The sequence below is a fragment of the Gymnoscopelus braueri genome (assembly GCF_963280865.1).
Source record: "Gymnoscopelus braueri genome assembly, chromosome: 14".
Lineage (NCBI taxonomy): Eukaryota > Metazoa > Chordata > Actinopteri > Myctophiformes > Myctophidae > Gymnoscopelus > Gymnoscopelus braueri.
Window position 1 is genome coordinate 11,664,346 of NC_137619.1, and position 21,371 is coordinate 11,685,716.

At 40.0% G+C, this 21,371-nt stretch overlaps 1 protein-coding gene across 1 annotated transcript in view; it reads right to left on the bottom strand.

The window, feature by feature from the left end:
* The window catches only part of col9a1b (collagen, type IX, alpha 1b), a gene marked incomplete at both ends in the record, with an annotated part of 40,657 nt that extends 28,845 nt beyond the window's left edge, over nt 1-11,812 (bottom strand). Inside the window, 11 exons of the mRNA XM_080449570.1 lie at nt 501-554; nt 667-690; nt 1,110-1,145; nt 1,847-1,900; nt 4,587-4,649; nt 5,433-5,495; nt 5,942-5,968; nt 6,822-6,905; nt 9,346-9,748; nt 10,734-10,866; nt 11,761-11,812. Of these exons, the coding sequence (XP_080305696.1) occupies nt 501-554; nt 667-690; nt 1,110-1,145; nt 1,847-1,900; nt 4,587-4,649; nt 5,433-5,495; nt 5,942-5,968; nt 6,822-6,905; nt 9,346-9,748; nt 10,734-10,866; nt 11,761-11,812 (993 nt within the window). The remainder of the gene's footprint in view (nt 1-500; nt 555-666; nt 691-1,109; nt 1,146-1,846; nt 1,901-4,586; nt 4,650-5,432; nt 5,496-5,941; nt 5,969-6,821; nt 6,906-9,345; nt 9,749-10,733; nt 10,867-11,760) is intronic.
* Between the last annotated feature and the right edge of the window lie 9,559 nt (nt 11,813-21,371).

Here is a 21,371-nt window from a genome sequence, read left to right on the forward strand (position 1 = left end):
GTGGGGGTTTATTTGTCACTACTCTTGTAGAAATGAAAATCAATTCGTGATTTCAGCAACACGGTAAGATCAACAATTTCACCAGTCAGGTGAAATTGCAATCACTTTCTGTAAGAGATTCCCCAGAACTCAGTAAACCCTCAGTGTTGTTAGCTCTGAGTGAGTAAAACACACCCTTATGGGCGCATTTTGTACCCTTATGGATCGATTTGATTGATTCATTATTCTTTTATATTATTTTTTGGGGCTTTTATTGATTGAATAGTAGTCTGATAGGAAATGGGGAGAGAGATGGGGAGTGACATGCAGCAAAGGCCGTCGGGGGTCGGGACTCGAACCCGCGATGCGCTGTCAGGCTACTTTGGAGCCAAGGTGCCTGAACCGCGATGCCTGCGGTCCAGGCCAATTTCATAGATTAATTGATTAATATAGACAATATTAATAGACAGTACGATTAATCAACATCATTTTCTGCCAACGGTATCTGTCAGTATACTCACAGGGGGTCCACCTTTGCCCAATTCCCCTGGAAGTCCTCCAGGCCCTGGTGGTCCCTGTGCAAAGACACGTTGTGGAAGTGTTGGTTTGTGTTTTGACACCACAATGTTAAAGATGGTCGCATCAAATGTAACATATAGCACCAAGTAGCATTGATCATTTACTTACAGGGGGTCCATCTTCCCCAACACCCTGTAGAGGGAGACAAACAGAATAAGTCAGTACCATATCTATGTTGTCGGGCAGAAACCTCTTATCTCCATATTCTAACTGTTTTTTTTGTAAATTAACGCCCTACTTGATCATACTACAGCGTCACACAAAAGTAGCAGATCTACAAGCTCGAAACACGGCGCGAAGCGACGTGTTTCGAGCTTGTAGATCGCTTGTAGAATTGTTTTTCAATTTGAATCCTGAACAGAGATAGACAAAATGATGACGAAAATAAAACAAATACATGTGCGACCTGCTTGAGAATTAATCTGTACATATTGGAACCACTTTATTGAAACCCAATAATGAACATAACATTTCACTATCTGGCAGGTGCAATCTGTGTAAGTAGCAAACATGTGTTTTAGCGGTTCATAGAGGATAATAATGTAACTTACAGCTAATCCACGAGGTCCAACTTTCCCAGGTTCGCCCTATAGAGCAAAATGAAAATAAAGATTTTTTTACATTTTACAATAAAATATCAATCTTATTCCATTTCCAACAGATCCAAACCTTATGAAAATGACAATAGTGCCTTTATCAAAGTCATTTAATAGTCAAGCCTACTCATTTTAGAGTGTCGGGGGCAAACACTTATGAATAAGTGAGAAGTTGTAGAACAAGAAAAAAAAAACATTTATGTGGAATGGTTATTGTGGAAAACTATACCAGTGAAAGATTATATAAAAAATAACTTTTGTTTAATTGAAAAAGTTATGACTTTAATCCAATTAAGTGTTTCCTCAACAATACACTAAAAATACTGTATAACTTCAGCAAACTTCTACGCTGTCGCTGACCCACATATTGTGTTCATTTCAAAAGAAGCAGACTTGAGACCTCAAAAACAAGAGACTTGCGTTCACATTCCTCTGGTCTTATCGCATGACTGGGCCGGGGGCACACTTGACCCGGCAATGTTTAGTTTAATGAGGACCGATGTTCTGACTTCCATTCCCCACAGAGATTACACGAGAACACTTGCAGGATTAAGAGCCATTCATCACGAGGAATTGCTTCACGCCACAGTGATTCCCACTGTCATGGCAGCGGAGTGGACGGCACTTTGGCACGGCCGGTCTCCCTGGGAGACCGCGGAGCTGAAAAGATGAAAGGCCCATTAGTCACTCACTTTCTGTCCGAAGGGACCGTCAGGCCCGGCGTCTCCAATAGGGCCAGTCAAACCCTGCAACACACAAAGACAGACTTAGACTTAACTCGTACGTCGTAACAAAGTGAACGTCGGCCATGAGTCAGAGGGGGCTGAGTAGTGCTCTTTGATGCTGAATGAATCATGGGGCTAAAGTCAAGTTTACTTACTTTTACCTCAAACGGCAATGAAGCACCTATTGGCTCTGTGTAAAACCGTAGTACCGTGTTTTCAGAAGGTGGCATACCCGTTTCCTGTTGCAGTTCATTTTCCCATCTAGCTAGGGTCTTTAACAGGGGGTCCGGGACCCCTTGGGGGTCCTCAGAGATACTGCAGGGGGGCCGCCAAATCTTTGTGTAAAAGGGACTTTATTTATTTTTAATTTTTACATTAACCACTTGAACCCTCATATCCCTATTCTGGGGGGAACCGAAAATAGCAGATTGGCTATTTTCACCAAAGAGATTTGGTGTGTAGAGGGAAAAAAGAGCAGACCAAAGGTCAGGTTTACAAAGTATTGAGGGTTTAAGTGGTTAAATGTCTGAAAACACACATTTAAAGGCCAATCCACCCATGCAACATGCAACTACTCGCAACCATTATCCCCAATGGCAGTTGCAAGGAGTTGCATTGGTGTGACATGGCCTTAAAACTGTTTTTTTGCAAGGAGTTGCGACTAGTTGCATTGGTGCGGTTTGGCCTTTACATGAATCCAATATGTAGTGGGCGGTCCCTGCTTCATCTCTCTCTCAGCTAAGCGGTCCTTGGTCTGAAAAACATTGAAGACCTCTGTCTTATATCATTGTCATGTGTCCATATTAATTTGGGAGGAGCTACTTATATATTCATGAGTGAGAAACTATGCTAGCTGCGTAGCTATTGCCCCGCCCCTAACGTGGTTCAGTATATACTGTGGAACATCTTAAGTCAAAGTGGACCTCCCCAGTGAAGTTCTCCCTTGTATAATGATGATAACCTGCTATGCTAGGTCTTGGTTAGCAACATAAGCTTTTGGTTACATTTTTGGTAAAACATACTGCTAATTATACATGGCAGGCTTTATATGGATATAAGGAAACAACAGCTGTAGCAGTGATATAATCACAATACTGTATATCTCAGCCCCTCATGCAATTTTTGCTTAATCAAAAATCTGACCATTTTAAACAACATTTTTCTTCTGTGAAATCTATGTGGCAATAACAGTGTAATGAATAGGAAATCGTATACATACAGCAAACGTGGGTTTATTCACAGTGATTCGGTGTTTTAAACAGATAATGATGCATTAACACAGTGGTTCCCAACTGTCTTTCCTTGGAGCCCCCCCTTCTTACACCTGACAGAAGCTGACACCCCTCCACATATGTGCAAACACACACACACACACACACACACACACACACACACACACGCACGCACGCACGCACGCACGCACGCACGCACGCACGCACGCACGCACGCACGCACGCACGCACGCACGCGCGCGCGCAGCGCGCGCGCGCGCACACACGTGATTTTCAGACATACTGTATTAACCACTTAGGCCCCATATACTTCATGTACAATGAATAGCAGAAATAGACAATCTACAAAGCTCAACTGGTTGTTTTCCTTTTGAAAAATGTAGATTGTTTTTTTTACTATTCTGGACAATATAATGACCTAAAAAAGGCATGTTACTGAATGATTTTGCTGCAACAAGGCCTCACACCCCCCTGTGATCTTTGGTCCCAAAGTGACCCCAGGTTGGGAGGCACTGGATTAACAGAGAGTCAGCGATGTTAGCAGAAGCGGTGTGGAGGTGAGAGCTCCCACACTGCTGGAGACCAACATTCCTCTGGCTGTCCTCAAACAAGCCCATTGACAGACACCATTCCACACCATTCTGAGGATTCTAGACCCCAGACACCAACCAACAACAAGCAACCCACAATACCACTATTGTTTGCAAAATACGGTGGTAGTGGTACACACTTAAATCAGTGATTCTCAACCTTTTTTTAATTTCAAGGACCCCCAGTTTGATATGCATTAGGCCCACAGACACCCACTGTACACTTTAACCCAAATCTACTCTTTAAAATCCTCAGTGTTCATTTAACTCTGAGAGTGTACAAATGGAACCCCTGATGGTCCCCAGAACTGTTCTAATGACAACATAAACAATAATGAATGCAATAAAAATCAATAGTGTTACCTCACATTTTGATAATATTCTCTACCATGGGTATAGTGAAAATCAATAGTAGACTATACTGTATGTCTATAACTTCAGGGCAAGATAAAAATGAATTACAGTCCCTCTTTGTCAGGCTATATCATCACACATTATCATCACACAATGTCTGCTTTCTTGACTTTCCCAGAAGCTCTGGAGGCATCATAAGTTAATTACATTCAGGCCTGGGTTGCACAAAATGACCGCTATACCCTCTCACAAAAGGAAATTCGAATTTTGTTCACCCTGATTATTAAATTCCTCTCTTTTTGTATACTTTGCAACAAGAGCTCGGGGCTAAAACGGACCTTTCACAGGCCTGCTGTAGCGAGCCGATAAGAACACATTATGGGTGGGAGGCATGCCTGGCAAGGTTCCACCCCCTCGCGGCCATGAGTGAGTCCTGAATACAGGCCTTATTGTTGCCAACTTAATATCAACAACAATGCAGAGCCCAAACACAAATTAGTTTCAAAAGTTGTGTTTAAAATAAAAACTCACATCAGCCCCGGGTTCGCCTGGCAATCCAGCAGAGCCCGGTCTACCTCCATCGCCGTCGGGTCCCTAAAAAATGTTCAGAACACCCACATAATACAAATATTTGAAATTATAATAAAGAATATACCACAAAACAAAATACTTAAACATCATTTCAAAACTAATTTAGAATTCATAGTTACAGGAAGGCCTTCCACGCCACCATCTCCCCTTTCTCCCTGTAATGAGACAAATTGTATTTGTTAGAGGTACAGTAAGTGTTTTGTTAAATGATTCTATATTCTGATAGTAACACAGTAAACACTGAGTGTTCATAGAGTAGGCTAACGGGGTATACTCACTGGAGAGACTTTCCAGTCTCTCCAGCTCTTTAGTAAAGCAGAAAATGCATTTTCAGGTCAAGATACCAATTCTATGCAATCGGTAGTGAGAACTCATGCAGGATATAGGATATAAACAAGTGACATTTGAACATAAGTGATGACACACAGAAGCGAGCAGACACAATTGGAAGTGGAACACTATTCAAATTGAAGCTGATAAATGGGTAGTCTCTCCTGATTGGCTGTAGATTAGCTTGTAGATCGGTTGTTTTTAGGCAAGCAACACACTCGTACTATGGATTATAAATTAGGCTTACTGTACACATACCTTCATTGCTACTATAGTGTTGATTATGTCTAGTTCATTATTGTATATTGTATTTAATTAATTGAATACACATAACCTCAATGGAAACTTTTTGTGTTTAAACAATCATTGTAAATCCTACCTCTGTACTAATTGCAAACTGTTAATAAAGTATTCAATCAATCAATCAATCAAAAGGCTATCACTATGAACACTTACAGCAACTCCGTCAATCCCTGGGACACCTGAAGGTCCCGGGGGGCCAGCTGCTCCTTGGCTCCTCTGGGTAAACAACATGATAAAAAAAACAAAAACATGAATTTCAGTTTCATTTGATGAAAATTATCCTCACTTCTTTTGCCCCGTCTTATAGTTGCTCTTACGTATAGCCTATAAGCCAGGCCTAACCTACATCCAAAGTATAGAAAAAAAGTGGAACAGGTGCATTTAGCTATAATTGTATTTGTAAGTATAACACTGACACTGCACAAACGTGCTCTTATGTACAGGCTACTTTAATATTCATATACCTAATTATATGACCGATCTAATCAATGGAACAACTGTAATAAGGCTCAAGTCGTTTTACCCAGATCTCACAGTTAGATGCCAAATAATCTGGCAGGATAAAATCACAACGATTGAACCTCTGTCCAAAAACCAATAGATGTGACATAAATAGCAGGAATCATAGGCTCCGTTTGCCATCGGAATCATCATATACTCACCTGCTGCAACAACTCTGCTTCGTCGATCTATAAAGGAGAGAAACACAAGTGTTATAAAGTCTTACTTGAGCGGAGCAGAGAAGGACCATCTGAAGCAGGGTCACCAGAAGAGGTCCCCTAAAGCCCGGGGTCCGAGCCATGGTCTCCCCGGTGTCAGGGACTCAGGGAAAGGCTAGATTAGTCCTTTTTTTCTGGGTTTCACTGGGTTGACAGACAGACGGACCCCCTGACACAAAAAATCACCCGACTGAATCCTGCTTCAACTGACCTAACCCCGTCTGAGGTACCAGGGCCATCAAAGGCTCATGAATATTCATGACACTGTTTGCCTATAGGATAGTGATTGGCTGATGGCACACAGAGACCACATATGGCAGGGGAGGAGTTACATGGACGAGAGTACGAGTTGCGGGACTTTTAAATGGCCTATTTGCTCAGTGGTGGAAGAAGTACAAGTAGCCTATACTCACAGCTGTTACTTGAGTAAAAGTATCAATAGGCTACCACAATGTAGAGATACTCTGTTACGAGTAAAAGTCTGGTATTCAGAATTTAGGCTAAGTATTGGCATCAAAATATACTTAAAGTACTCATTATGCAGAATGTCCCATTTCAAGTTTGTAGCTTGTAGATCGGCTATTTTGAAATAGCCGAAATATATATAGAGCTTTAGTGGTTAATGTATGTTTAGTAATACAAATCTAAATCTTAAGTTTTCAAATAGCCTAGTGGAGTAAAATTAAAATATTTTCCTCAGAGATGTAGTGGATTAGAAGTAAAAGTATTGAAAATTGGAAATACTCCAAAATACCTTTGGTATACTCATTTGATTGAGACTGACAGTCACACATACAGTTAGATGTTGGTTTAGTTTCCTTACCGAGGTGGTGCTTGGGAGGTAATTGCACAGTTCTTCCAGGGGTCGCATCACCTCACAGTGAAGCAGCATCGTTTGTAGCTCAAACTGGGAGGAAAAAACTCCAAGAAATTAGTATAGGCTAAGACCAAAATCAAAAATAGTAGGCCTGCGTGAAAAGTTTCACTGAAAAGGCTTAACTTTTCACATTGTCTTAAATTAAACGTTTTAATGTTAATGTTACTGTTGCATCTGGACAATAATAGCATAGGTACTCTTAGGCCTACTGTAGTTCAAGTGACAGTGTCAAAATAAGTTAAAGCTTATTTGAGGTTTATCATTCAGTGTCTTATAAAACAAATAACACAAATGTTTATCTCTAAGAAATACACAATTAGGAAGAAAAGAAAATCCCTATCACTTAGGGATGAGAAAATATTTTTGTTTGAATTTACTAGCAATAGCAATGCTGGCTGCTGTGAAGATACTGTGTGTGTGTGTGTGTGTCCCTGTTTTCCCTGAGTAAATACATTGTGTTAAAATGTAGGCTATGTGTTACAAAATGTAGGGACAGACAGCACCATGAATAGGCTAATGAACCATGCAGTCAGGGCAAACAATACAAGAGTGACCTCCACTGGAAGCCTGTTGAGCTCTTTAAATCACTGGCTCTCAAAGTGTGTCTGTCTGTCTGTCTGTCTGTCTGTCTGTCTGTCTGTCTGTCTGTCTGTCTGTCTGTCTGTCTGTCTGTCTGTCTGTCTGTGTGTGTGTGTGTGTGTGTGTGTGTGTGGGGGGGGGGGGGGGGTCATTCGGCAGCTTGACTTTGTGGAGTTTGTAGCTATAATGTCATTCAAGTGGCTTCCTGTACTATCCAATGAAATGGCCGTATTAGTACGTTAGAACGCAAGCGTGTTGGTAGAATTTGGTCTTATCCGTGCGTAATAACACTAGAAAATGTGCCTTGATCTGAGCTCTGAACTGTGGCAGGCCTAATGGGTATAGGCTATGTGGCCTGTGTGTGAGCTCTGAACTGTGGCAGGCCTAATGGGTAGGCTAAAGTGGCCTGTGTATGAGCTCTGAACTATTTAAGGCCTAATAATGGGTAAGGCTGCGTTTCTTCACTGCCACTTGCTACAATTTCCACATATTTGTAGGAATTGTCTCGTTAATGCAGGGACAGTTAACAGCGGAGATTCCTTGGGATTCTGTTAGGGACAAAACAGCCAGAGACAGCCAGGACAGCCCTTAACCAATGTATACCTGTTCAAACAAAAGTACAATCTGAACAATTTCAATTACTATTTTATAGATGTACAAACAGTGGTGGGTTAGTTTTTTTTTTACTTAAGTAAAAGTATCAATACTGCAATGTAAAAAAATAAAGTAAAAGTCTGGTAATCAAAATGTACTTGAGTAAAAGTGCAAAAGCATTTGCATGTAAACATACTTAAAGTACCAAAAGTAAAAGTATTCATTATGCAGAAAGTATCATAATGTATAAAATATATTAAAATATTTTGAAAATAGCCAAAGTTTAAATAGGGCTGAAGTGGTTAATGTTTGTTATGTTATGTTTGTTTAATAATGTTAAGTTTTGTAATAATAATCAAAATCTACAAAGTAATTAGTAACTCAAGTTTTCAAATAATTGTAGTGGAGTAAAAAGTACAATATTAGCCCCTGAAATGTATAGTGGAGTAGAAGTAAAAGTATTGAAAATTGGAAATACTAAAGTCAAAGTACCTCAAAATTGTACTTAAGTATACAGTACTTGAGTAAATGTAATTAGTTACTTTCCACCACCAGTAAAAGTATTGAAAATGAGAAATACTCAAGTAAAATAAAAGTACCTCAAAATTGTACTTATAAGTACAGTACTTGAGTAAATGTACTTAGTCACTTTCCACCACGGACAATTAATAGGTCTAAACTAGCTGTAGAATACAACTCTCGTAGACGTATACACGTATTTATGATTCTGACGTTTTCAATCTACGAGAGTTGTAGGGTTCGCGCCCCATGGAGACAGGGACTTTCTGCACTATGCCCCGTAAACACTCCAAACATGTACAAATTGAAAATAAAGGTGCTTACCCCCAAGCCCCAAATGTTAACTGTCTCTACGTGGTATTAGTTTAATGTAATAATCCATATCTTTCAATAAAGAAGTGTTTTAATGCCGTCTATGGCCGAACGCCATTTTTTCACCCTCGTTTACTTCCTGCTTACATTTAGTGTAATTCTGGGTTTCACCGGATGCGCCCGTCACTACCCGTCACTACCGCCCATTGGGAACTTCCCACAGAATCGTCCACAGACGGCATTAAAACACTTATTTATTGAAATATATCGATTATTACATTAAACTACTACCACGTAGAGACAGTTAACATTTGGGGCTTAGGGGTAAGTACCTTTATTTTCAATGTGTACATGTTTGGAGTGTCTACGGGGTATAGTGCAGAAAGTCCCTGTCTCCATGGGGCGTGAACCCTACAACTCTCGTAGATTGAAAACGTCTACAGCTAGGTCTAAACAAACAGCTTACCTGAACCGCTACCACAGGCTTATCCGTCAGTTTCCCAATGGAAGTGAAGCCGTCCAGACTGACGGCTTCTCTCGGCGGCGTATCGCGAGATTCGATCAGATTACAATCCACGAAGAGAGTAACGGAGCGTTTCTTGACGTTCAGGATGACGTCGTGCCACAGAGAGTTGAACAGGAGTTGAAGTGATTTGAAGACAACGGTGTGTCTTTCCTTATGGAGTCCATGGATGAAGGAGAACTCCAGAGACTGTGATTCTCCATTGAGTCTGACGGCGAGCTCCTCCTCGCCGTTGACATCCTGTATTTGCCAGATATTCCAGTTCTTATTTATGGTGATGCTGTCACTCATGCGAAACACTGACACGAATGAGAACTCCTCTGGTAGTCCCAGAGGATATAAGGATCTGCAACGAGATGTAGAGGAGTAGAAGTATTAAGTATTAAAAAATGAAAATACTCAAGTAAAGCAAAAGTACCTCATAATTGTACCTAAGTAGCCTACTGTTCTTGAGTAAATGTACTTAGTTACTTTCCACCACTGCTAAACCTGTAAAGAATTCCGCAATGGCTGATGAGTAGCTTTTATTTTTCAGCACCATGGACAACGTACGCTATAGTACCACACGTTGAGCACTAGGTGTCAGCGTTCACTAACGAGATTGCATTTCGCCTCCACCGATCCTCTATGCCAGTTGGTTCTCAACCTTTTCAGGCCGGGACCCCCCAAAATAATCATATTTGAAGTGGGGACCCCACAAAATAATCATATTTGAAGTGGGGACCCCACAAAATAATCATATTTGAACTGGGGACCCCACAAAATAATCATATTTGAACTAGGGACCCCACAAAATAATAATATTTGAACTGGGGACCCCCTCACCCTGACAAGCACTTGGAACAACTGTAGGAGTTGAGGCATTACATTTTGTTTGACTTGGTTCCACAGATAAATGTTGTGATTTACAAGTTCACAACGCCTCGCAACGCAAGCTTGTAGATCAGCTATTTAAAAATAAATTGGTTCTTTCTTATACAATTTGACCAGTTTTTATAGTATAGTTGATTTCAAAAGATTTTAATATATTTATACATTATGATACCTTATGAAACGGGACTTTCTGCATAATGAATACTTTTACTTTTGGTACTTTAAGTATGTTTAGATGCAAATGCTTTTGTACTTTTACTCAAGTAAATTTTGATTACCAGACTTTTACTTGGAAGTTGGAACAGAGTATTTCTACATTGCAGTATTGATTACGTTTGATGCAGTAATGGTCTTTTTTTTCTATCTTTCTTTTTTTTTAATTATTATTAAAAATGTCTCCCCCCTGGGGGTCCCGACCCACAGGTTGAGAACCACTGCTCTATGCCACCGATACTTACTTAGTGTTGATTCTGAAGTTGAATGTGTGCCCTAGTTGATAAGCTACGTGCTGGGGAGCCGACCCCACGACCTTTTGTACAGTCCCTCTTCTCGCCAGCTCAGCAATGTGGAACTGAGACATGATATAAAACCCTGTCGGCAGAAAGGAAGGTCGTTAAAACAGAAAAGGTTTAGACCAGTGGATATTAATACAGAAAATGTGCCAAATTTGCGGACTTAACTCGACTGCAATTCAAAATAATCATATTTGAATTGGGGACCCCCGCACAAACACTTGGAAATGTAGGAGTTGAAGCATTACATTTTGTTTGGTTCCACACAGGCTCAATATTGTGAAAATAGCCGATTTCACAAGCTCGTTGCGAGGCGTTGTGAGCTTGTAGACCGTAAATTTTAAAGAGGTGGTGCCATGGTTTTGCACTTTTTCTGTTTTTCATGTGTCTATGAGGTTGATAGAACTTCATTAAGTCCCCTGGTGGTGTTTTTATGGTGTTTTATGTCTTCTCTGACTATCTTGAGTTTCTTCCTGGAGGCTGAAACCTTGAGGGTCAAATGTGCCAATAGAAAAACAGCCATTTAATGACACAGTAAAAATATACCCTCCCCCTCATTATCATAACACAACAGGGGGGGCATGAGGAGGAGGAGGGACTAGGACAGGTGGGTGGTGCTAAGGTGGTGGAGGAGGTGCTATGGTGAGAACCAGATATACTTAATGAACTGGAGGCGTGCCCACATAAAAACATAATTTTAACACTTTCTGTACACTTTTTTTGAAAAAAATCTTCCTCCTAGTATAACCATAATACCTGATGATTATGTTTTGGGGGGGGGATCACTGAAAATCACGGCACCCCGTCTTTAACATTTTTTGCCTCTTTCTTATATAATTTGACAATTTGGCCAATGTTTGACCAGTTTTATAGTATAGTTTGTTGATTACTTTTGATGCAGTAATAGACTTTTTCATGTGGGGACCCCCCTGGGGTCCCGACCCACAGGTTGAGAACCACTGTCTTAACTTACCAGGGAAACGATCTTCTCCAACGTTGACCTGAGGGCACACGGATTGCTCCATTTGAAGGCCAAGGCCAGATGAAAATGGCACCCCTGTAAGATGATGACGAAGAAGATGATATTAGTAGATAGCAGTGGTGGAAAGTTACTATGTACATTTACTCAAGTACTGTGCTTAAGTACAAATTTGAGGAATCTTTACTTTACTGGAGTATTTTCAAGTATTTTTTACTTCTACTCCATTACATCTCAGAGGCAAATATTGTACTTTTTACTCCACTACAATTATTTGAAAACTTTACTTTGTAGATTTGTATTATTATTACAAAACATGCATTAAACACGTTTACCCCTATATACTTCGGCTATTTGAAAATAGCAGATCTACAAGCTCACAACACGTCGCAAAGTGACGTGTTGTGATCTTGTAGATCGGCTATTTTCAAAAGGTTTTTATACATTTTGAAGACTTGTGAAATGGGACATTTTGCACAATGAGTACTTTTACTTTTGGTACTTTATGTACATTTTGATGCCAATTCTTTTGTACTTTTACTCAAGTACATTTTGAATACCGGATTTTTACTTGTAACAGAGTATGTCTGCATTGCAGTATTGATACTTTTACTTCAGTAAAACATTTGAGTAGACAGACAGACAGACAGACAGACAGACAGACAGACAGGTCGGCGCAGGTCAGCGGTGTGGCCTGTGTGTGCTAAGTGTGTGTGTGTGTGTGTGTGTTTGCGTAGGCTACTCATTGAACTCATGATCACCCTCAAGTGAGTGCGTGATAAAATTAGTTGCTGTTTGAAAAGCTGCACTGGCTGCCTTGAATAAATATTAGGCTGCCTGTCAGGGGCTGTGGGTGGTTTCCTGTTTAACACTGCAGCTCTAGACACGCTTGTTGTTTTCATACATCCATGCAGAAGCCAAAGTTATTATTATTCATCAAGTTTGAACAATAATGTTCCACTTAGGCTGCTTAGATAACTCCCTATATTTCACCCCCATTTCTCCAATATAACTTGAATTATATCTAGGCAGGGTGCATCGCCATGCCGGCTTGTGGTGGACATTTTTGTAAAGAAATCTATTTTTGACATATACACAAAACAGAGCTAGCCCTAGATTATACTAGTATTAGTGCTGTGGTCCTCAAAGTGGGTTGAAGGTGGTCCAAATGGACCATTACAGGTCTGCAACTGTGAGTGTGTACAAATGGAAGCAAATGTAGGAGTTCAGGCATTCAATTTAGACTTGGTTCCACAGATAGGCTAAATATTGTGAAAATAGCCGATCTACAAGCTCACAACGCCTCGCAATGCAAGGCGTTGTGAACTTGTAGATCGGCTATTTTCAAATTGTTTGGCTCTTTCTAATATGATTTGACAATTTGGCCAAAGTTTGACCAGTTTTTATAGTATAGTTTGTTGATTACTTTTGATGCAGTAATGGTCTTTTTCTTTTCTTTCTTGGAATGATGGAATGGAATGAGTGGAATGAGTGGAATGAGTGGAAATGGAATGAGTGTGTGCAAATGGAACAAAATGTTGGTTCCATTTGTACACACTCACAGAGTTATGGGGGTCCTTGAAAATAAAAAGTACTGGTGGACTCCTAATGTGCCATGCCATATGTGTCATAGTAAATCAGTGTCATACCTATTCTGCAGAAAACCTTGAAACTGACATTCAGTAATTGTGTCTTATGATCAAAATACAAAGGTTACAATAATATGTTAAAACTCAATCTAAAATTTGCCATAGACAAGTCTTGCCATAGACATTTGTCTGTGTATGGATGTATTGATGACCTCTGTATCTCCCATTCATTTTCACAGTGTCTCATTGATTGCCTGCAGCATTTGGTTGATGCTACAGTGCAATGTGCATTATGTTCTTATCATGGACGAGCCATGTGCAGAAACAAAACCCCTAACCCCTTTCATATTATGTCAGTGATGTGTTTAACCATTCAGCTCAGTGGTTCTCAAAGTGCGGTCCAGGGACCCCCAGGGGTCCATGAGGGGGTTCCAGGGGGTCCCCAGCTAAATTATTATTTAGGAAGAAATAGACCCCTAAAGGTCTGCAACTCTGAGAGTGTACAGCCATCAGTACACTCTCAGAGTTATGGGCGTTCTAATGCATACAGAACTGGGGGTCCTTGAAGTTAAACAGTTTGAGGACCACTGATTTAGCTAAGATGCTACACAGTATACCATGTTGACAACCCATCTAACCTAATATGGAACAGACTGGCAGTAGATAAGGGATGCAGGTCAGGTGCCACAGACATCAGTAGAACCTTTCCTTGCTGTTCATTGGAGTGGATGTACACACAGTGATATCTGGTGTTAATTTAACTGTCTGAAAGAGAATACTGGTGTGGACCACTGGGTTAGGGTCCAAAGGGTCTCTAGAAATATGGCATCAACATTATTAGTTAATTGCAGATCTACAAGCTCACAACGCATTATGATGCAAAGCATTGTGAACTTATTTATAGATCTGCTATTTTAGAAAAATCTGTTTTCTTTTTTTGTCTTGTCGTCTTATGGGGTCCCCTGGCACAAAATCTTTTCAGAAGGGGGTCCGTGGCCTAATACATATCAGTTTGGAGGTCCTTGACATGAACATGTTTGAGAACTTACTGTGACCATGGAGTCCTGTGCAGAGATATCGTGGGATGACATGGCAGCAGAACAAATAGCAGAGAAGGATTCGTCTGGAATGCGATCAGATATTGCAATCGATTAGGAACACATTCTTTTTGCATTAATAATCTCTGCAAGAACTAAACATGCGTGTCAATTGCAGAATATCAGTCACATTTCAAGTTATTCACAGATACAGTCAGCATTATGCAGAAAACGGTTACCTTTTGATTCCCCCCATTAAACAGCCTGATCTGGAATAGGGAAAATTGCCCAGTTTTCAGTTTTTCTTCAGATGAGGGGCTTCCGGTTAAGAACGAGACCGTAGCTAAGTTGCTCCTCTGACCAGAGTGCCAACCTAAAGTTTACTGCACCGAGGTCTCTTTATACTCTGGACTGTTCTTACCCAGATGGGGGTGAGTCAACAGCTTTTGTGTCAACTTTGCATTCCACAGCAACTATCCTCCATCCAACTATAATGCAGTGGTTCTCAATCTTTTGTAAATTTCAAGGACCCCCATAACTCTGAGAGTGTATGCGGGTCCATTTGGTTCCATCTGTGCACTCAAAATGTACATTTGGAACAAGCAGCCGAAAGGGTCCCTGGACCCCACTTTGAGAACCTCTGAACTATTGGAAGACTCGTGTTTACTCATTCAAAGAGCAGAATCAATGTAATTAGTACGTTTGGCCATAGAACACGAATTATGTTCACATTCGTAATTGCATCATCACATGGTTAATGCGTGTTACTGAGAAGTGCCTTGTGACAAACAACACACTGCATGGCCACTCACTTCACATGTTAACTTAGAAACTATCTCTGGATTGTAGATTCCATGGCACAGCATCTTCTTATAAAGCAGTGGTTCTCAAAGTGGGGTACGGGGACCCCCGGGGGTCCTTGAGGGGGTTGCAGGGCCAGTAGTTAATATAGTATCACAATCATCATTCGAACCACTTTATCCATTTATGTTGGCTATTCAAAAATAGCAGATCTACAAGCTCACAGCGCGTCACTTTGTGCCGCCGCACGGTGAGCTGTAAACATATTTACATTTTCAATAATTTAGATGATTCATTTTTTTTTACATCTTCTGGGGGTCCCTGGCACAAAACATTTACAGATGGGGGGCCGCCGCCAAATATACATATTTAAAAAAGTGTTGCTTTTTACCCCCTATTTAGTCATTATGCCATTATTGATTCCTCCCCACACTCATTTCTGTGTTGTCACTGCTGCTATATCCTACTGCCAGTGAGGAGCCTCCACCAGGAGGACGTTGAGCCTTTGTCCTACTCCTCCCACCCAACACTCACAGGTGCCGTGCCAACCTGCAGGATTACATGCAGTGACCAATTATCACCCTCGCCGCCCCGGCTTCCCTCCCCGAACAACAGAGTTTGTGTAGACGTTCGACAAAGCCGGATGCAACCCACAACCTCTGCAGTGGTGGCACTGGGCAGGCACTTTACCACTGCGCCACCCGAGCACCTTTTTGGGGGTCCCTGGCATGGAAACGTTTGAGAGCCGGTGTTAAAAAGGGTTCTGAGACGCAGTTTAACCACCTCCAACCTGGCACGTCCCTATTCTGGGCATGTCATTCATTATAATATAAGTATGTTTTTTCAAAAACTTTCTAGAATTTCTAAGATTTTCAAAGGTTTTTTCAAGAATAGTTAAATTAGCCTATCTGCAAGCTCACAAAAAGAATGTGTACGTCAGCTTGTAGATCGGCCGTTGCTATTCGTCAAACAACAATGTATCTAGGATCACTGTCAAAGGAAGAAACACTCAAATGTATTATTTGCACATTTTCCAGATGGACAAAACATTTAGAAGTCAGTTTTGCCAGCACAAATCAAAGGGGAGCAAAGATCTGTCTTTGCCTATGCCTACGTACTGCTGCCTACACATCCACAGTGGCAGATTTAAAACAACCCATTATCCTGCCCAGTGGCGGAGGAAGTACACATATTTAAGTAAAAGTAGCAATTCCACAATATAAAAATACTCTATTACAAGGATAAGGCCTGTTTTTACTTTAGTAATGGTACAAAAGTATTGGCATCAATATATACTTAAGGGTATCAAAGTAAAAATACTCAAATGTTCTAAAAAATCTTTCAAAAATAGCTGATCTCACAAGGTCACAAGCTTCTAGATCGTCTATTTTCGAATAGCATGCAATATAACATGGGGCTTCAGAATCAGAATCGTCTTTATTGTCACATCACACCATTAAGGGTGTAAAACAGTGGGTGAAATTCGTTTTGGTGCATGCTCCATCGTTTTTCTTATTTCCATAATAAAGAAAGGGAAGAAGAAGAAGGGGGCTTAATTGTTTAATGTATGATTTGTAATAATAATCTAAATCTACAAAGTAACTAAAGCTGTCAAATAATTTCAGTGGAGTTAAAAAGTTCAATATTTGCCTCTGAAATGTAGTGGAGTTGAAGTTTAAAGTATAAAAAATTGAAATACTTAAGTGAAGCATATTGTACTTAAGTACAGTGCCTGAGTAAATGTGCTTAGTTACTTTGCACTACTGGCTGCTATACTTTAAGTAGTGGGGTGAACTCAGGACACAACAATTAGTTCAGTTTTGATATAGACGCGGAACATGACACCTACACACTCACGACCCTCACATTTGTGTTTATATGCAGGCCCACACTAGTTTCAGGGATCTAAATCAAATTTAAATTCAAGAACATGCATATTCAAGTATGTTTTATGAATTCCATAGAATTTCAATCATGAGATACTTTAGCAATGTTTACAAGCTTGTTTAAGAGGAAAATGTTTACTAAAGGCATATTTGGGCATTTACAGATAATGTTTTAATTATCTGTTTTCAAGGAGGTTGGCACAAAATATGTATTTGCCTGCCACAACTTACACTTATAGCTTTTCAAGGTTGTTGTGAAGATCGACCACCATATGAATGTAATTATAAAGTTGAAAATGAATAACATGCATAAATGTGTGCCTACTTCTTGTAGCCTAAATGTGGAATGCAATGGGCAACTTGTGAGTAATGTTAGTTCATTAAGTTCAGTACACAGCAGGCATGGTAGCATACTTCAGACAAAAAGCTACCCACAGGAACAGTAAGCTATAACAATTCTGAATATTTTACTTATGTAAAAAAAGATAACTGGCTTCTTGCTCATGTAAGTTAATCGAATGATCGAGAAGCAGTTTTTATTTATTTTCTATTCAATTATTTATGTATCAACGAAATGACCCAAAAACATTTTCAGAGATTTATTTTCATAATCAGCTAAATCGTTTAGTCTGATTAACCACCTGTAAACCCTGTACTCGCGTTGTACAATGGTGTATGCCTATAAAAATAGTGAAAATAGCCGATCTACAAAACCATAACAGAGTGTATATGCCTTTTATCGTTCATCAATTGTAATCAAGGCAAACATTTGAAATAATCCAGCCCTCTCATCATAACTGGCCTTGAATGTTTTTCGCTTCATCTTTATTCTTGTTGCCATCCATCATGTACTGTACCTGCGCTTTTATCTGTTTGCCTCTTTCACCCAGGAGCTAAAACACAGCCACTTGGGATGACATTAAATGTCATCCCAAGAGGATGTGTCCCCATGTCCAAGGACATGGGGACATCTAAGCAGTGGTGGAAAGTAGCTAAGTACATTTACTTAAGTACTGTACTTGAGTACAATTTTGAGGTATTTGTACTTTACTTGAGTATTTCCAATTTCCAATATTTTTACTTCTACTCCACTACATCTCAGAGGCACATATTGTACTTTTACTCCACTCCAATTATTTGAAAACTTTAGTTACTAGTTACTTTGTAAGATATAAATTATTACGTTATAAAACATACATTAACCACTTTAGCCCTATTTTATACCTAGGCTATTTGAAAATAGCAGATCTACAAGCTCACAATGCGACGCGTTGTGAACTTGTAGATCTGCTATTTTCAAACATTTTTTTAATACTTTTACTTTTGGTACTTAAAGTACATTATGATGCCAGTACTTTTGTACTTTTACTCAAGTACATTTTGAGTATGAGTATGTAAGCCATAAGAAATACACCTCACTTCATATGTACTCAAGTAAAGTATCTAGTGTTCAATTGTATTTAAGTATCAAAAGTAAAAGTACAAGTTTCTAAAGTAAAAGTATAAAGACCTTTTCATAGTACAAACAAAACCCACAGAAATGTTGTCTACTTCTACTTCTTTTCTACTTCTCACTACTTTCAGAATAATGTAGCTTCAGCAATGTCTTTTTATATGTAGGTAGCTATAGGAAGCTTGCCAAAAGCTACATTGTTACATTTCTGTGGCGCATCAACATACATACATACATACATACATATGAGTTCAACTTCTGAGTGCAGTTCATCCATCACAAACCATCCATTTGTAACTATTTCTGGGTCTTGAGTGGATGTTGTCCATTTTACATCAAAGCAATCTTCCATCTTTTCCATCTTCATCCACTTCAAACACATCATAAGAGCTTGTGCTCTTTTCATCCGGATGCTCAAAACAAATAAAGCAGAAACCTTTCATTCATACGAACATGTAAACACCTTGTCAGCCTGCCTCCAAAAATACGCTTGCATGCCAATGACTCCTGCACAGAACACACTGACATATCTACTTCCTATTTCTTTAATATCAAAATCTAAGCCTGTGCACTATAAAGGTCTGGCACATAAATGCAGTATACAGGCCCTAAGTTACCATATTGGCAGTGTTGGGGAGTATTAAGCTACATGTAGCTGAGCTACGTAGCTTAGCTACATTTTGCTGTAACTTGTGGTATTTTAGCTACATTCATATGTGTGTACCTCGTCAAGTAGCTCAGCTACTTTTTGGGTCATTTTTTGTAGCTTAGCTACTCAAGTTACAAGCTACAATTTTGGGCAATAACATGAAATAAATATATTCATTTTGATTTACCATTGGTTGCTGTGTTCATTCTTGTACTAGAACCCCCTTTGAAAAAGCAAGGACTGTTCATTTTTCTGATTGCTTTGAGGGCATGTCAGCACTTGACAAGCCAACAGCTGCCTCTAATTGGCCTCTGATTGGCCCTAGTATCATTCACTCCAATGCTGCAGGGCACAGAAGGCAGTGTGACACACACAAACACAATATATAAGTAAAGAACTAACATCATGGACAACCCTCCTGCCACCCCTGAAGAACCAGCCCAACCGTGGCCACACTTGAGTAGATTCATGAAGTTGGATGTGGGTGCCTCCACAGAAAAATCTTTAGTATTCACATGTGAGCTCTGCAAGCCGAAAATAAACAAAATTTTGACTGCAAAGAATTCCAATGGCAATCTAAGAACGCATCTAAAAGTGAGTGCTTCTGTTTTTCTAACCTACAGTATTGCTATATCCTTAAGGTTTTTGCAAGTTATCCACATTGTAAATTATGCCAAATTATTTAATACATTCTGTGAACATGAACATTTCATTTAATGTAATGCTTTAATGCTCATCTTTGCCAGAATTAATCATTCAAATAATAGTTAGTTAATTAAAGTTAAGCTGATAATATAAATGATACTATCTATGGCCATACAAAAAAAGTGGAAAGTCCTAGGTTTCCCAAGTAGGCAAAAAGTATCATTGCTGCCTGAGGAAGAGTTTTACAACACATTGCCAAGTAGTCTGTAAGATTTTAAGCTAATTGTATGTTCCTTTGCCTAAACAAAAGATGTACAAATAGACATGTGAAGGCATTAAAACTATTATTTTGCATTGCACAGAGGTCTCCAGCCTCATATTTTTTTTCTATCTATGAACCATTAAATGTTCTCATTTAACAACTCATATTGTGACTTGTGTGTCTTTCCTTTATATCATTAGAGGGTGCATAAATCCAAATTTGATGAGATGGAGAGACTCCAGCAGGAATCGGGAAGGAAAAAAGCACGACCATCTTCAGATGAGCCTCAGCCTGGAGGATCGGGACTGGAGCAAGCACGTCCAATGGACAGATTTCTCACAAGTAGGCAAACAGGGAGTGCCATGATGTCACAGGAGAAATTCAACAAACTAACGGTTAGATTTGTTGTGCAAGGAGTGCATCCGTTTAGCATTGTTGAGAGACCAGACTTTCAAGATTACATTCATGCGCTGGTACCTGGAAGGCAGCTGCTGTCAAGAAAGACCCTGGTGAAGATGGTGGAAGATGAGTATGGACATATGCAGAAAAACCTACTCTCTCCCAGCAAGAGCATGTAGCTACAACGACGGACGCATGGTCAACAAATAACAGAAGCTATCTGGGTGTCACTGTCCATTGGATTGATCAAGAGACACTCCAGATACAGTCTGCAGCTCTGGCTTGCCGTCGATTAATGGGTAGACATACATTTGATGTTTTAGCTGGTTTGCTGGAGGACATACATAAAGATTTTAAAATACAGAACAAGGTTTGTCTCACAACCACAGACAATGGGTCAAACTTTGTTAAGGCCTTCCGAGTCTTTGCCGACGTTCAGAAAGAGGTGAATGAGAGGGAGCAAGAGCGAGAAGAAGGGGAAGAGGAAGATGAGAGTGAAGTGATCTACACTGAACTGACAGACATCCTCTCGAACGAAGATGAGGATCAGGATTACCACTTACCACCTCACCAGAGATGCGCCAGTCACACACTGAATCTTGTGGCAACCAAAGATGCAGAAAATGCAGTAAAAAAATCATCAGAGTCATTCAAAAAAATATCCAGATCCACAATGGCAAAATGTCAAGCCCTCTGGAACAAACAGTCGCAGCACGCAGGCTTCAGACACCATCAAGGAAATACTTAAAACCCAGCTGGTCATTCCTAATGCAACTCGCTGGAACTCCACCTACGACTCCCTGGAGAGACTTAAGAAAATCATTGCTGGAGAAGGAGACCTGGACGATGTGATGTTGAAGCTTGACATAGTTCGCTTCAAAGAA